Genomic DNA, 15,666 nt, shown 5'->3' on the forward strand with positions numbered 1-15,666 from the left:
GTCTCGGCACCATAGTTATTCAACCTGTATGCTGTGCAGATGATCAGGGAAACCGATTTCTACGAGGAAGAATGAGGCATCAAGTTTGGAAGAAGACTTATCAAAAACCTGTGAATACAAATGACACAACCTTGCTTGCTGAAAGTGAGGAGGACACGAAGCACAAGCCTGGCGTAAGGCGTAGACCTCAATATAAAGGCAAAATCCTCATAATTGAACCAATAGGGACCGCCGTGATAAACAGAGAAAATGTTGAAGTTGTCAAGGATTTTGTCTTACATGGATCCATAATCAATGGTCATGGAAGCAGCAGTCGAGAGATCAAAAGATACATTGCGGCAGGCAATTCTGCTGCACAAGGTCTCTTTAGAGTACCCGTATATTACTTTCAGGGCTGAGGTGCATCTCACCCAAGCCCTGGTATTCTCCATCGCGTCATATGCATGTGAACGTTTGACGATGAAGAAGGAAAACTGTAGGAGAATTGGTGCATTTGAATTGTGGTGCTGGGGAAGAATATTGAAAGTACCACAATCTGCTAAAAGGACAAACCAATCTGGGAAGAAGTCTGCCCAGAGAGCTCCTTAGAGGCAAGGATAGGGAGACTGTATCTTACATACTTTGGGCATGTTGTCAGGAGAGCCCGGTCCCTAGAGAAGGACATGGTGTGTATGATAAAGCAGAGGGGCAGAGAAAGGAAAGGCCCTCCAAGAGGTGGATGCCCAGTGGCTAAGCCAATGGGCTTGGGCTTAGGACAACTGTGAGGATGGCACGTGATAGGGCAGTGTTTGGTTCTGTTGTGCATGCGGTAAGTATGGTTTGAACGGACTTCATCGTACCGAACAATAACAACATTGGAGAAGGTTTAAAGACCCTTTGCTGGAAACAGTACGGTTGCAGTTTTCTCTAGAGACAAATTCTCAGAAGTTTTATTTTCCTGTTGAGAAGCATGTCAGCTGGTTTGCAGTGATAAACATCACAACTTATTCTCAAGGCAAAGGTGTTGCCCCAGCACTCCAAATGACAGGTGCACTCTAATCAATAGAAATTGAGTTAAGGTCAAATTTTTCCAATAATGTCATCTAACTGGCGTGTCATTTCATATTATTAATATACTGTTTTCACTTTTTACTAGGCTGGAATAAAAATGTCAGTGCTCACGTCTCCACGAGGAAAGACAGAAGTGGTCCATTGCCGAAGAACTGAATCCCAGGATATTTTTTGTATCAAAAACCTCATCAGAAAATTTACCCAGAAGCTGTTTGGGAAGCTTAACATCATCTATCTTTTGTAAGTACATAGTTAAATCAATTCAAAAATATGCATCACGTTTATTACTCATTAGGAAGGGAGCATAGTCTTGTAACATTGTGGGAATTATTGTGAGGACATGGGCACTTTCTACATAGTGAAAAGATGCGTAGCAAGAAAATATATCCTAATGAACTCCTGGGTCAGCCAAATATCTATATTCTGTAACAATATACAAATCAAAAGGGTTTCTTATGAGTTTTGGGTCCAGGGGTTATATAGTACCTTTAATCAGCAGCTAAACCAAACCAGGGGCAACTATGGAGAATATCATCAATTGCTCACATGTAAGTTCAGGATAAAGCTAGAGAAAGAAACAAATCCATAGGAGGAAAAATATGACCATGAGCCTATCCCACCTGAACTTCAAGAACATCTCTTTTAAGAACAGATTTGCTGCATTGAACACTAATGTCAGGAGACCCGATAAGTATGGGAGGACATCAGGACCCTCATTCATGAAGAAAGCCAAAGGCCATAGAAAGGACAGGAAAGGAGAAAAGGTCTAAGTGGATGTCATAAGAGACTCTGAAACTTGCTGCTAATCTAGTGTAGCTAGAGCAAGTGGAAGAAAGGATGAAGCCGAGGAGCTGAATAGAAAATTTCAAATGACTGCTCAGGAGACAAATCCAGACACTACAATGAGATCTGCAAGGACCTAGAAAGAGAGAGCCAAGAGAAGAACACTTTCAGCATTTCTGAAACGGAAAAAAAATCCAGCCTCAAATTGAAATGTTGAAAGATTCTAGAGACAAAATATTGAACGATGCAGGAAGCATCAAGAGAAGACGGAAAGAATACACAGAGTCACTGTATCAGTAAAAACTAGTCAACAGTCCACCATCACCGGAGGTAGCATATGAGCAGACTGCATTGAATACATTAGCCAAAAGAAAGGCTCCAGGAATTGATGAAATACTCACCGACATGTTGCAGAAAGTCAAAGGAGCACTGGAAGCACTCGCTCATCGATGCCAGGAAATTTGGAGGACAGCTACTTGGCTAACTGACTGGAAGACATCCATAGTTGTGCGCATTCCAAAGAAAAGTGACCCAGCAGAATGCTCGAAGTATAGAGTGATATCATTGATATCGCACACAAGTCAAATTTTGCTCAAGCTCATCCAACAGCCATAGAAGCAATATGTTGACAGGGAACTGCCAGACATTCAGGCTGGATTCAGAAGAAGATGTGGAACAAGGGATATCATTGCTGATGTCAGATGGATCGTGGTCCAAACACAGAATACAAGAAAGATGACTAATTGTGCTTCATTGACTATGCAGAGGCATTCGATTATGTGAACCATAATATACTGTGGATACCCTTGAGAAGAATGGGAATTCCAGAGCACTTCCTTGTGCTGATCATGAATGTACATGGATCAAAGGCATTTGTGCAAACAGAACAAGGGAAGGCTGCATGGTTTAAAATCAGGAAAAGTGTGTTCAGTCTGTATGCTGAGAAAATCATCATAGAAACTAGAGTATATGAAGAAGAGTATAGAATCAGGATTGGAGGAGGGTTTATTAACCACCTACAGTATGCAGGTGACACCACCTTTCTTGCTGAAAGTGAGCAGGCATGCATCACTTGATGGATGCTCAAAGATTACAGCCTTCAGTATGGATGACAACTCAATGTAACGAAGACCAAAATCCTCACAACTGGAGCAATAGGTAACATCATGATAAATGGAGAAAAGGTTGACGTTGTTAAGGATTTTGTCTTACTTGCACCCACAACCAATGCTCATGGAAGCAGAAGTCAAGAGGGAAAAGCCATATTGTAATAGGTAAATGTGCTGCACAAGACCTCTTCAGAGTATTGAAGAGCAAGGATGTTACTTTCAGGACTAAGGTATGCCTGTTGTTCTCTGTTGCATCACATGCATGTGAAAGTTGGACATTGAAGAAGGAACACTGTAGAAGAATTGGTGCATTTGAATTATGGTGCTGGAGAAGAATACTGAACGTCTATGGGCTGTTAAAAGGACAAACTGATCTGGGTTGTAAGAAATAAGGCCAGAACAGTGCTTCTTAGAAGCAAGGATGGCAAGACTGTGTCATATGTACTTTGGGCTTATTGTCAAGAGAGACCAGTCTCTGGCGAAGGACATGATGTTTGGTAAAGTGGAAGGGTGGTGAAAAGAGGAAGGCCCTCTATGAGATGGATTGGCACAGTGACTGCATCAATGGGCTCAGGCATAGGAACAATTGTGAGGACTTCAAAGGACTGTGCAGTGTTCCATTCTGTTGTGCATAGGGTCCTTCTGGGTCAGAGTCTCCTTGACGGCACCTAATAACAACAACCACAACGTCTTTAATCAGATTACAGCCCTGTTCCAATATAAGGGGACTTTTTCCTGGGGGGTGACCTGTATTACCTTTTGTATTACGAGTGATTCAAAGATAAGTGTGTAGAAATGGAGAGATCTTAGTCCTACCAAGAAGGAAGAGCCAGGAGCAGAGGATGATTTTTGCATCCAGATCTACGCATGTGCTCAGAGAACCTCCTAGACCCAGGGGACATAGATGTCAAGACTCATGGAGATTCCCAAGAATGGTAGGTCCATGTTGAAAGGAAACATGGGCCATTACCCAGAGCCAGCAGAGAGAGAAAGTCTTCCTCCAGAACGGATGCCCTGGATTTGGACTTCTAGCCTCTTAAATCTCAAATTTAGAGAATAAGTTTGTTAAAGCCATCTACTTGTAAAAAGAAAAGAAAATCCATTTACTTGGTATATTTCTGTTATAGTAGCACTAGAGAAATTAAGATGATTAGTTTCTATCTTATATATAGTAGTAATTATTGGCTACTTGCTTATGTCAGTAGGATTCAGGCATAAGAAAAATGGATCTTACCTAAAACGCCTATTAAATTTTTAGGAAGGAGAAAAAAGTAGCAGATGAGGCATGGGAGATTTCCGGGAGAAGGACCATGAGAACTGAGGACAGAGATTGAACAGGATGGAGATTAGGACCAACATGCAATTTAGCACAATGGACACACAGGAAACTTGGAGCTCTGTTTCATTTACTCTTTAGCCAGTGAGATAATGTGGGCTGGGTTTCATCCAGATTTCATCAAGGATAGTGAACTAAGGTTTGCACGTATGTGGAAAATTCCCTAAGCCAATTCTGTAAATGAGCTATTACTATAATGCTCTAATTTCTGATACTCGACAGCTTGTTAGAATAGAGCTCTGCGGGTTCAAATTTAGTGTATTACAATGAATTTTTAAGTTGTTTTAAAAATATACCTTCTATTTTTCCCCTCTCTCCTTTTCCCCTCCTTCCTTTCATAGTGGTTTTTAGCTGTCTTTTGGATACGTGGTTAAGAGATAGTATGTATAAATTATGCACACAAAGGGATATGCTACAAATCTCATTTTTACTGTCAGCTATTTGGAAATTACAATGCATTTTCCCATTGAACCATAGTTCCTAAGCCAACCCACAAAGGCTTATTTAATCTGGGATGTCTGTGTGACGGAGTATTATGTAAATTGTATAACAGAACCCACCCACCATTACTTTTAAGTTTCCCATGGACACATATACTTCCAGTTCAAGACTGGATTCTAGGAACACCTTTTACTTTCTTGAGAGGATAGTTGCTGCTCTGTCCCTAACTCTTGGTGGAAGTGGTTCCATCTCTTCCTATCCCGCCCCCACTAACTAATGCCATAGCTCCTCCAACCACTGCCGGCGTCGGCGTCGGTTACATGTGCTGGCCCTGCTCTGGGCCATTTCCTCCTGGCTATTTAGAGTGAGGACTCTCAGCGTGGAGTCCTGAGTCAACACTGGAAGCTCTTGGAAACTAGAAGATTAAGAGCTGAGGGGAGCTGCTTCCTGAGTTAAATGAAGGGCACGGTTTATTAAACTACTCTCAAAAATGATGTGCCATTAAGTGGGGAAGAGGAGGTTAAAATAACATAAATTGTGTACTTTCATTTTAAAAAACAACCAAAGTGTATGGTATATGTCTCATGACCCACCATGGTTGACTCACAGTGGTCTGATTCATATGACACCGTAGAACAAAGTAGAACTGCCTCTTTGGATTCTTGAAACTAAGTATCTACAGGATAAGACAGCCTCATTTTTTTCTCATGGAATAGCTTAGTGAGTTTGAACTGCTGACCTTGCTGTCAGCAGCTAAATTTATAATCTACTGTGCCAACAGGGATCCTTCTTTCAATGGACACCACTTAAGAAAAGTCTGGGGAGAGAGAGCTCTCAAAGCACTAGTAGCAATTGTCTCTGCAGGTGGGAGTAAGGGTGATTTTTTTTTCTTCAGGAAATATTTATTTCATATAATTAGTGATTATATTTTATAGTACAATTAGATGTATATACTTCTTACAACCATAAAACTGTTTTCAAAGCATTTATTACATTTGCAGGCTGGACCACTCGTTAGGTTTCTGAATTCAGCCATTAGTCATGATTCTGCATCAAGGCCACCAGTCCATGATTTCAAAGAGTTGTAGATTCTCTCAGGATTTGGAACAAAATCGTCTCTGTATGTGACTATCGTCTCCACATAAAACCTTTCTGAGAGCTCAGGTAGTTCAACCGGCGACACTTCCTTTTGCTTTACTCCATCTTGTTTTTACTCGGCCTACAAAAAACAAGCAGACCAACACAGTGCAGGGGCCCAGTACATAAAGTATGGACAGCTGCCGGTACCAGACCGAGGCCTAGTTGGGACCTAAGGGTGATCTTTCAAATGATTTTGTCTTCTTGTCAGTGAGTATTTCAAAAATGTTTTCCTAATAGAATCGAGTATTCCTTTGGTGACAGAAATGCTCCTGGGTTCTATCTATAGCTTTTTCCTTATTCTCCCAGTGTCTTACTTCCTCTTTCAGTTATATGCTTTCTTATCTCTCCCCGCCCCCACCAAAGGAATAGTTTACTCCTGCCTTCTTTTTTATTTGTTTAATAGTTACTTATTTATTTTTACTCTTGCCTGCTCTAAGGATCCCCAGTGGCTCTGTGGGTTAGGTGTTGGGCTGTTCACCACAACAAGGTGCCAGTTCAAACCCACCAGCCGCTCTTTAAAAGAATGATGGTGCTCTGTTCGTATCAAGATGTACAATCTCGGAAGCCCTATATAGGGTCACTTTGAGTCAGAATCAATTCAATAGCAATGGGTTTGTTTCTTTTTTTTAAAGTAGATATAAGATATATAATATCTTTATAATGAAATGCAATTTAAAAAATAAAAATTTAATTCATAGCACCAAATGCAATTTTAAACATCAAAATTTAAGGGTGGCACCAGGGGCCTGAAAGTTGCTGCCACACCATCCTCCCTTCTCAGGAAGTTTAATCCCACCTCATCCAGTGGCGGTGAGACCCTAATAGCCCAAGGAATAAGAAAACAGCATGTCCTTATCTCCTTTTCATAATCTTATCCTTGGCTGTGGTTTTAACCATTTTCACAGAGAAAAAGCAAATCTTGCGGTTACGCTCTGCAATGACAAGGAGGAGCTCATGGCCCAGGCCACCTTCATGGACTATCCTAACTGGAACATTTCCAGGCAGGATGACTGGGTGTCTGTGTTCCGCGAGCTGGACAGGGAGATCCCATGCACGGTAAGGAGTCACGTTCAGTTCTTATCAGAACATTCCTAGAATTTTAGAAGTAGATCATAATAATGATAGTAATCATTTTATTTAATTATTTTAGAATAGTATTTAATTATTATTAGAATGACTATTTCTGTTTACTTAGAATTATTTTTTATTCATTTTGAAAGGAAGACCTTTGTTTGCATATCATCTTTGGTTGCATTTTGGATTGACAATTTCTAAATCTATGACCAAAAGAATATAGCTCCATGACAGTGCAACTACTAGGTGGGGATGCAAAGTAGTCTGTGAGCAGGAGGACAGAGATGAGAGGACAGGGGAGGTGATAGCCAAGTGAGTCTGTGCTGGCCAGGCCCTGGTGATTCTAACCGTTTCTGCTGGATCTGCTGATGAGGACTGGGCAGCAAATGATTATCAGACGGATCAGAATGCGTGCTTCCCAGGCTTCCACAGGATCGCCCATGCTTTTGGCTTCCAAAAGCATGTTTAAGACCCTAGAGGGATCCCTGTCCTCTACACATCTGTACTCATGTTTAGAACAGAGTCTCAGATTTAGGTCACGCTTTATCTTTTTCAAAGTGCTCACTTGATCTCTTCTATATCTGCATAAATGACAACTTGTTAACTGATTGGATCCAAGATCAGTGGTGCCAAGGAGTCCAATTTTCATAGTTGGTGCCAAGTCCAAGCACTTCCTGCAGGCTGCCTGCCAGAGCCGGCCAATATTTGGTTCCCGTTTCTGTGATAATCCAAACGCTGCACCTTCTGGCAGCACTCTTGCCTGTCAGTGAAAGTCCAACACATCTCCCCAGAGCTCTGATGTTAGACAAAGAGGAACTTTTAATTAGTGCATGGGTGGATTTAAGCACAAGTGTGCACATAGCCCAGCAAATCCACTAGTATTCAGTCAGTCAGCAGTGTCCTCTGTTATCTTTTTCCTCCCCACCCCATGCATTAGGTATCGCTATCAGAAAATTCTCTCAAACTTGGAAATAGGGGGAAAGAAAAGAAAAGGAAATGGTGGTGGCAGGAATTGTACAATTATGCTTGATCTGATTGAATTATGGCTTGTTGTAATATCTATAAGAGCTTCACAATAAAATGATTAAAAATAATAATTAAGAAAAAAGATGAAAAGATTTAAAAAATGATGTCCAGGTCTTCTTTCAGTCCAATGCTTGTCCTCTGATGCTTTTAAGTGACTGCGCTGTTTTATAGCTCTTTAGGAGTAGTGAAGTTGTCGATATTTTAATCTAGTTCAGATACAAGTCTGCATGATTTCTGTCTGGTAGGAGAGACCACTTTAGAGGTCAGTGGTGTAAGGCACTGCAGGCTTTTCAGTGGTTTTGTGTCTAAACAACATCTCTTTCTAACCTTCCTTTATTAAATTACCAGTAAGGTGTTCCTTCCATGCACATTACTGACTGACAAGATGAATAAATTGCTGACATATATTTGTTTTATTTTTGTATGACAGTCTTGATTTTACATTTTTCAAAATTGTCAATTAACGTGCTATTTGCCTTTTGGGAGTGTTTAGACGCATAGATGAAACTCATGATTTTTGAAACGGTGAAAACCTATGGTGGTCGCTGTGAGTTCAAATCTACTTGATGGCAAGTAACAGCCATAGACACGCTCTGTCTCAAAGCACTCCCAGCACAAGCGTGGAGGCTGAGTCACAGGGCTGTGAAGGTAGTGTGCCCAGAGTCACCACGAATGCTGCCCTGAAAAGAAGAAGCACAGGGAGTGCTCTTGTCCTGGCCTGGGTAATGATATTATTCTAAACAGCTATTTCACGTTCAGGCTAGTTCTACACTTTGAAATTTTGCACATAAGCAGAGTTACTGAGTTGAACGGAACTGTATATGGAGTATATAGAACAATTTTGTATTAATGAAAACACTAAAAAACCTGAAGAAGTTATGGGGCAGAGTTATCTAAATGCTGAAAAGATCTGACTCGAAAGTTGTGTACTTTGAGTTTTCCGTTTCCAGGTTTTTAGGATGCCGAGGATAATGCTTGATTCTGACTCTCAGAATGTTGAACAAGGCAAACCCTTGTATTCCTAATGTGACACTTGCCTTCCACCCCTCAAATTCCAAAGAGAATCTTTTGTCTCATTCCTTGTTAGGCCTTTCGCTGTAGACTCGAGGGCCTGGAAGACGGGTGTTGGTCTTTTACTAGCAGACATACCCCTGAGGACAGAACGAGAATCTCACTGCCCGTAGGCCCTTCCTTGAGCTTAGCTGGGGGTGAACCAGGCCAAGGACCAGGTGCTCATACTCACTGACAGTGTTTCCTTTACTATTTCTTTTTTTCTTTTTGAAAGATCCTTTTTATTGGGGGCTCTTTCAGCTCTTATACAACCCATACATCAATTGTATCATGCATATTTGTACATATGTTGCCATCCCTTAAATAGAGGGAAGGAAGGCAGCTGTCAGTGGGAATGCTCAGATGCTGTCTGAGCATCTCAGGACTTGAACATAAACTATCAGCCACCCAAAAAAGCCTGGCAGCTATTTCTTTATGGTTACTCTAACCCTCTACCGCATTGGTCTGACCCAGACAAAGACCAAGTCAGCCTTTACATTGTGTTCTCTTCTCTGCAGCCTCTGAACACACTGTTCATGCACCTTTTTGTGGCTGTAGATGAATACTCCATTGGCTGCTGCAAAGAGATTATCCGGTGAGTGATGGGCCTTGCACACGACAGGGTCTGTGGGACTTCCCGGGAGTGGCAACTGAGACCAAAGAGACAGGATGAGCATGTTTGAAATGGTTTTTTGTTTTAAGTTTTGGGTTTTTCTAGGGGGTTTTCTGGAAAAAACAGAAAACCTGCTAGACACATTCTAAGAGAGCTGTGATACTTTGTTTTAAGTTATATGCAATTCTCTGAGATATGGAATTTGCTTATAATTCTTGGCCATATGAACACATTCATTTTGAATCACATGACCTTTCTGAAAGAAGGTAATCTGTCTCTTTGAATCTGAAATCTTTTCAGTCCACACCTTTAACTGGCTGTCACTTAGGGCAAATAGGTCAACAGTGCAGTTAGGTTTTTTTGTTTTGTTTTGGGTTTTAAGGAATTTCCAGGTCACAACTCTGGCTATTTCTTAAAATGACTTCTCTCAATTATTACTATAAACGTTTATTGACACTGCAGAAGGATCTGGAATAATATGATTTGTTGAAACATGATCTGTAGGACTACCAAGCGAGGGCAATATTCCTTGACCAGCCTGCATAGACATGTGGGGCAGTGACCTCTGCTTTCAACTTACTGTGGAATGTCACACCAGACCATCCAGATGCCAGGTCAAAGGTTAACTATTAGCAGAATTCTGGTGTGCTAACTGAACCTGGCGCCCTTTGTTCTCTGCCACTATGGGAAAGATAGAAAGGGGGATGTTTGGAATTCAAGAAATTGCCTTCAAGACGGTCTTGCCTTTGTGGCTAAAGGAGCAAGGAGCCTGTGTATGTGAGGGGTACCTGACTTTTTGAGAACATCGTTTGTTTCCATAAGATGCCAGTTTGTTATGAACACTTGTCTGCTGTGTTTCCCTGACCAGGTCCGTGTTTAAGGCAGTGCCAGAGCTCCACTTCATATTCCTCATAGTGCCGTCCTACATGAGCTTAGGTGAGGCTGCTTAACCATCTCACAGGTCAGACACTTGAACCGGACTTGTGGGAGTGGGACATAGACTGGTATTAATGTTTTATGTGCTTGTTTGATTTTAGCAATTAAATGCAATGCTAAATGGAAGTTGTACTTTGATGTGAAGTCTTGAAGTTATCATTTGCTAAAACTAGGCCATTTTTTTTAATCTCTGTGATTTAGGCTCAACTCTAATAACTGTTTTTGACCAAGTGGGGAACGTCCCATGCCTGACGTTCGAGGAGGACTTTGGTGTGCACATATGTCACAGGCAAAGCCATTACCCCCAGCTGCACATTCGTGAAGCCAGGTAAGGGCAGAGTGGGGCTTTTGGTACTTAATGTTCAGAAGGATAAGTTGCCAGTTCCTGCTATAACTATTTAAAGTGTGGATTAGATTGTTGCACAGTTCTTGTAGCTTTGTTTCACATGAGGATGTTCACCAAAAGCCCAAACCCATCTCACTGCCATCAGTCAGTCCTGCCCCTGTAAGACAGGCTGGAACTATCCCTGTGGCCTCTCGGACAGTAATTCCTTATGAGAGTAGAAAGTCTCGTCTCTCTCACACCGAGCAATCGGTGATGTCCAGCTGCCGCCCTGGTGGTTGGCAACCCAGCATGTCATGAGTAAGCCATGAAAGCGCCGTAAATAGGTCCCCAGACCCCCCTTAATTATCTAGTTTTCAGGACAAGATATCAGAAGATAGGCATCTGAGGCCAGGTGACGGGCAAAGTTCCCCACTTCACCTGAAAGCACTATGTGTGGTTGTCTGAAAGCACAGGATACTTGTTTGCACACTCAGTAAAATAACTGCTTCACATAAAGTAACGACTTTGTTTATTTAGTTTTCTAGTGCAAAACACCCATTTCCCCCCCTGACACTTTAGGAAGGAGGACTGCAAAGAGGGCTTTTCCAATGGAAACCTTTACCATAAATGCCACACATAAGTGCCTGAAGTCCAGCATCCTCCGTGTGGACATGAAGATGAGAAGATCCACGGAGACTTCATCACTGTCTCCATTCCATGATCTCTCCTCCACTGGGGCCTTGCTACTCATGGAATCCGAGCAGATTTGGGGCTGCTTCAATCAGCACAGCATACAGGAAGGATGCTCTGTGATTTCTGAGCTGAGTTGTGAGAGGACTGCATCATCTGCCTGGTTCTCTTGGGACACTTGCTACAGAGGGAATGGATCTTGTAGAGAATATGACTGCCCTAAGCCCCTGCAGGTCCCCATGCCAATAGCCCCAGTTGGATTTCTAGTGAGAGTCAGCTTCAAATGTAGTCATGCAAGTGATCCAGGATGGATGTCCAGGGAAGCAGCCTCATATACTTGTAGTACCAGCTGGTATCTGTCTGCAACACATATGAGACTCCAATGGAAAATAAAATGGGTGCTTTCATTTGATGGAGAAAATAAAGGTTGGATGAAAATGAATGAAAGTTATCTTGTGAGATTTTGAATCTTAGCGAGAATGGCACTTTCCTCACTGAAGACAAATATAAGTTTAGATTTTCAGTAGAAAGTTGGAAGTACAGGTCCAGAGAGACGTTGGGTTATTGATAAGTATTTGTTAGTTGTGGTTTTGTATATGAGCAATGAGATCATGAGAATGTAGAACATTGACTAGTGTAGGAAGCAATCACAAAGGTAACACAGAATTTTGAAAGATGGAATGGAACTCTGAAGGACTAAGAGATGGCGGTTGGGTCAAGCCATTTGGGCAACAGCAAGAGACCGTTTGGTTTGGCAATTAAAATAATCACAAATTAGATGAATAAAATTCATAAAACTTCTGGACAAATGCCCCTAAACGTCATATTACCAACCGAGAAGAAAAGAGATAATATCACAGAATAATATGAACTCTTCTAAAACATCATTCAATAAGGAAAACTGAAGAAGAATCAACGCATTGGATTTGTGGTGCTGGTGGAGAGTATTGAAGATACCGTGGGTTGCTAAAAGAGTAGACAGATCTGTCATGGAGGAAGTACAACCAGAGTGTTCCTTATAAGCAAAGATGGCGAGACTTTGTCTCGTGTGCTTTGAACATGTTATCAGGAGAGAACAGTCCCTGGAAAAGGACAGTGTGTTACGTGTTAGTAAAGTAGAGGAGCAGCTAAAAAGAGGAAGCCCCTCTGCTAGGTGGATGGACGCAGCGGCCGCCACAGCAGACTCAAACACAAGAACATTGGGGGAGATGGTGCAGGACTGGGCCATGTTTCACTCTGTTGTACAGAGGGTCGCTCTGAGTCAGAACGGACTTGATGGACCGAACAAAACAAACCAACAAATTAAAGGGTAGATGAAATAGACCCATTCCTTGGAAAGACAAGCTACAATAACTCATTTTAAAAATGAAGAACCTGGAGAACTCTGTATCTAATAAAGACAGAGTCACAGAGGAACTTTGGACGAGTGGGAGGGTGGTCTACTGCCGTCTACGTCCCTATTCTGATTTACCCCTCTCCCCTTTTCCCCTTTCAAGAGTTCAGTGTTCCAGGAACCCCCTTTCCAGAACTCAAAGTCTCAATAAATTAATGAACATTATATTGGATCTTTCTATCTTTCTGAATTATAATTTATAGTAGAGACTTCTGACAAATACCAAATCACCTAAAAGGAGATCTCTTTTATTTTTGTAGTGTACGGCTTGATTCCAACTTCAGTTAACTTCAGTAGGGAGAGGAATTCTAGCCAACAACTCAACTTCTGTGAGAGTTCAAAGAAATGGTGCATTATTGGATAATTACAAAAATTATCAGTAAAAAATTGGAGTCAAAAGTTACAAATAAGCAAATAGTGTTAATTCATAGAAGTGCTTTAGCAGTTCCATCAGGCAAGCTTTGGGCTGCTATCCACAAGGTTGGTGGTTCGAACTGACCAGTGGCTCCATGAGAGAAAGATGAGGCTGTCTGCTCCTGCACAGATTTAGAGCCTTAGAAACTCTGCAGGGTTGCTTCTGATTGGAATGGACTTGATGGAAGTGGGTTGTTTGTTTAGTTCACAGAGAAGAAACAAATCACATGAAAATTGACAGGGCCGACAACTGAATTTGTAGAACCAAGGAAAATGAAAACGAGTCTTTTTTTCAGAAAGCAGACAAAAGGTGTCATTATACCACACACATACCCATGGCCACCGAGTCATTTCCAACTCAGAGTTATTCTATATAAGGTTTCTGAGACTGTAACTCTTTTTGAGAGCTGTTAGCCGCATCTTTCTCCCACAGAGCAGTTGATGAGTTTGAACTACTGACCTTGCAAGTAGCAGCCCAACATCTAATCCGCATAGTCACCAAGACCCCTTAAAAATGTCATTACAGGCTTTTTTTTTTCTTTTTCTGTATTCCTATTCTTGATTTGGAGGCTTTATTTCTTTTAGCTTATTTGCTATTTAATGTTTTCCTAAGTAAGGAAATGAGAGAATGATGGGGCAGTTCTACTCTCTTATGGGTCAATATAAGTCGGAATCAACTCAATGGCAGTGAGTTTGGAATTTTTTAGGAAGTAAAGAAAAATCAAAACAAAAAGAGTTCAAACCTTTAAACTCTTGCATCCCACTATGAGCTGGGTAATTGCCTAGTCCCCTTGTTCATGTCTTGTCTAGATCACGAAGACCCTTTGGTTCCTCCCTGCCTACTCAGTAACCTCGATCACTTAGTAAGTAGTGCCTTACTTCTGACCCCTTGGTGTCTGTTCTTGCCCCTTCTTTGAAGGCCAGAGTTAGGCAGTAGAAGTTCAATTGCAGAGTGAAACGAATGAGCGGTAAGAACGTCAAGACAAGGGGATCTCACCAATCCCTGCTCTTTCTAGACATTTCGTGCTGAAGGAAAGTGGAAAAGGAGTAGACAGAAGCTTATCTGCAGCTATTAACCCTTATACAAACAATGTAACATGGTCCCTCTTTTGCCTATGTGGACACTGTAATTGGCATAGTCAGATCTTTAGCTTATGTCTAAAAAATAATCACCAAGGAGTAGAATAAACTTAGATAAAACTATTCACCTAATTTGGTACAAGAGGGAAAAAACAATACATAGGAAAAAAAGACTTACCTTTATTTTTACTAATAGCTAAATGCTCACATTTGAATTCACTTTTTATAAAATGCTTTTGATTATGCTATAAATTGTAACGTGAGCCAAGGCATTCTGAACAAAGAGAATTTTGTGAGTGATCTCTTACACCGTGCAATCCTTATTCCAGATGATGAAGCTTCAATTACTAGTGCCATAGTGGGAAAATATGCCTACTGACTCTTGAAGAAATCTCATTCTTTAAAAAGTGTTTTCTTGTAAAAGCATTCATAAGTCGGCTTTTTCAATTGTATGAGACTTTTCCATAACTTAATCTCTTACAATCTTGCAAGAACTTCAATAAAATTTCTATTTATTTATCTCTTTTTCATTATAAAATCTCTCTTCCTTTTCTGCCATTTATTAATTGATTTGGGGATGATTTCACTTAATAAAATGGTGGCATATTCTCAAGTTGGAAAAAACTTAAACTAAAATGATCTATTCTTTCATCTTTATATGTGAGTATATATGTAAATACAAACATGCATATTTACAGATAAACAATGCACAGTGTTTACATACTACATATATACAAGCACACACATTATATGTATGTGTACCAGTCATGCTCAGATGTTCAAATAATTGTATTTTTCACCGAATATAGCAGCTCTGCATCTTTCTAGGTCTTTTTAATGGCTACATGGTATTCCAATGTGTGACTCTAATACAATTTATGTAAACGTTCCTGATTTATGGATATTTAGGTTGCTTTCAATAACAAATAATGCTATGAAAATCAGCCCTGTGCATATATCTTCAAGTACTTACCTTATTTTCCCTTTAGTATAGAGTCTTATAAGTAGAACTTATGAGTGCTAATATTAAAATGTTAAAACAGGTGCTACAAAATACTTGTTCAGTTATGCCAATTTAGATGTCAAGGAATATTGCGTCCAGTATTAACCTCACCCCTAACACCAACAATGCTGTGTGTTCTCTGTTATTAAAATCTTTACCAGTCTGATAGGCCAAAACTAGAAATATTTTTTGTTTTAAATTAC

General features: G+C 40.8%; 1 protein-coding gene and 1 non-coding gene across 2 annotated transcripts in view; one reads left to right on the top strand and one right to left on the bottom strand.

The window, feature by feature from the left end:
* The first annotated feature begins 1,147 nt into the window (after nucleotides 1-1,147).
* The window catches only part of CFAP61 (cilia and flagella associated protein 61), a 368,344-nt gene continuing 353,825 nt past the window's right edge, over nucleotides 1,148-15,666 (top strand). The window contains exons 1-5 of the mRNA XM_075527979.1: nucleotides 1,148-1,290; nucleotides 6,765-6,915; nucleotides 9,528-9,604; nucleotides 10,491-10,558; nucleotides 10,760-10,886. Coding sequence (XP_075384094.1) covers nucleotides 1,148-1,290; nucleotides 6,765-6,915; nucleotides 9,528-9,604; nucleotides 10,491-10,558; nucleotides 10,760-10,886 — 566 coding nt within the window. The remainder of the gene's footprint in view (nucleotides 1,291-6,764; nucleotides 6,916-9,527; nucleotides 9,605-10,490; nucleotides 10,559-10,759; nucleotides 10,887-15,666) is intronic.
* LOC142423587 (U7 small nuclear RNA) lies at nucleotides 9,727-9,787 on the bottom strand. The gene has a single exon (XR_012779208.1). It is a non-coding gene; the product is annotated as a U7 small nuclear RNA (small nuclear RNA).

Source organism: Tenrec ecaudatus, chromosome 12, assembly GCF_050624435.1.
Source record: "Tenrec ecaudatus isolate mTenEca1 chromosome 12, mTenEca1.hap1, whole genome shotgun sequence".
Classification (NCBI taxonomy): domain Eukaryota; kingdom Metazoa; phylum Chordata; class Mammalia; order Afrosoricida; family Tenrecidae; genus Tenrec; species Tenrec ecaudatus.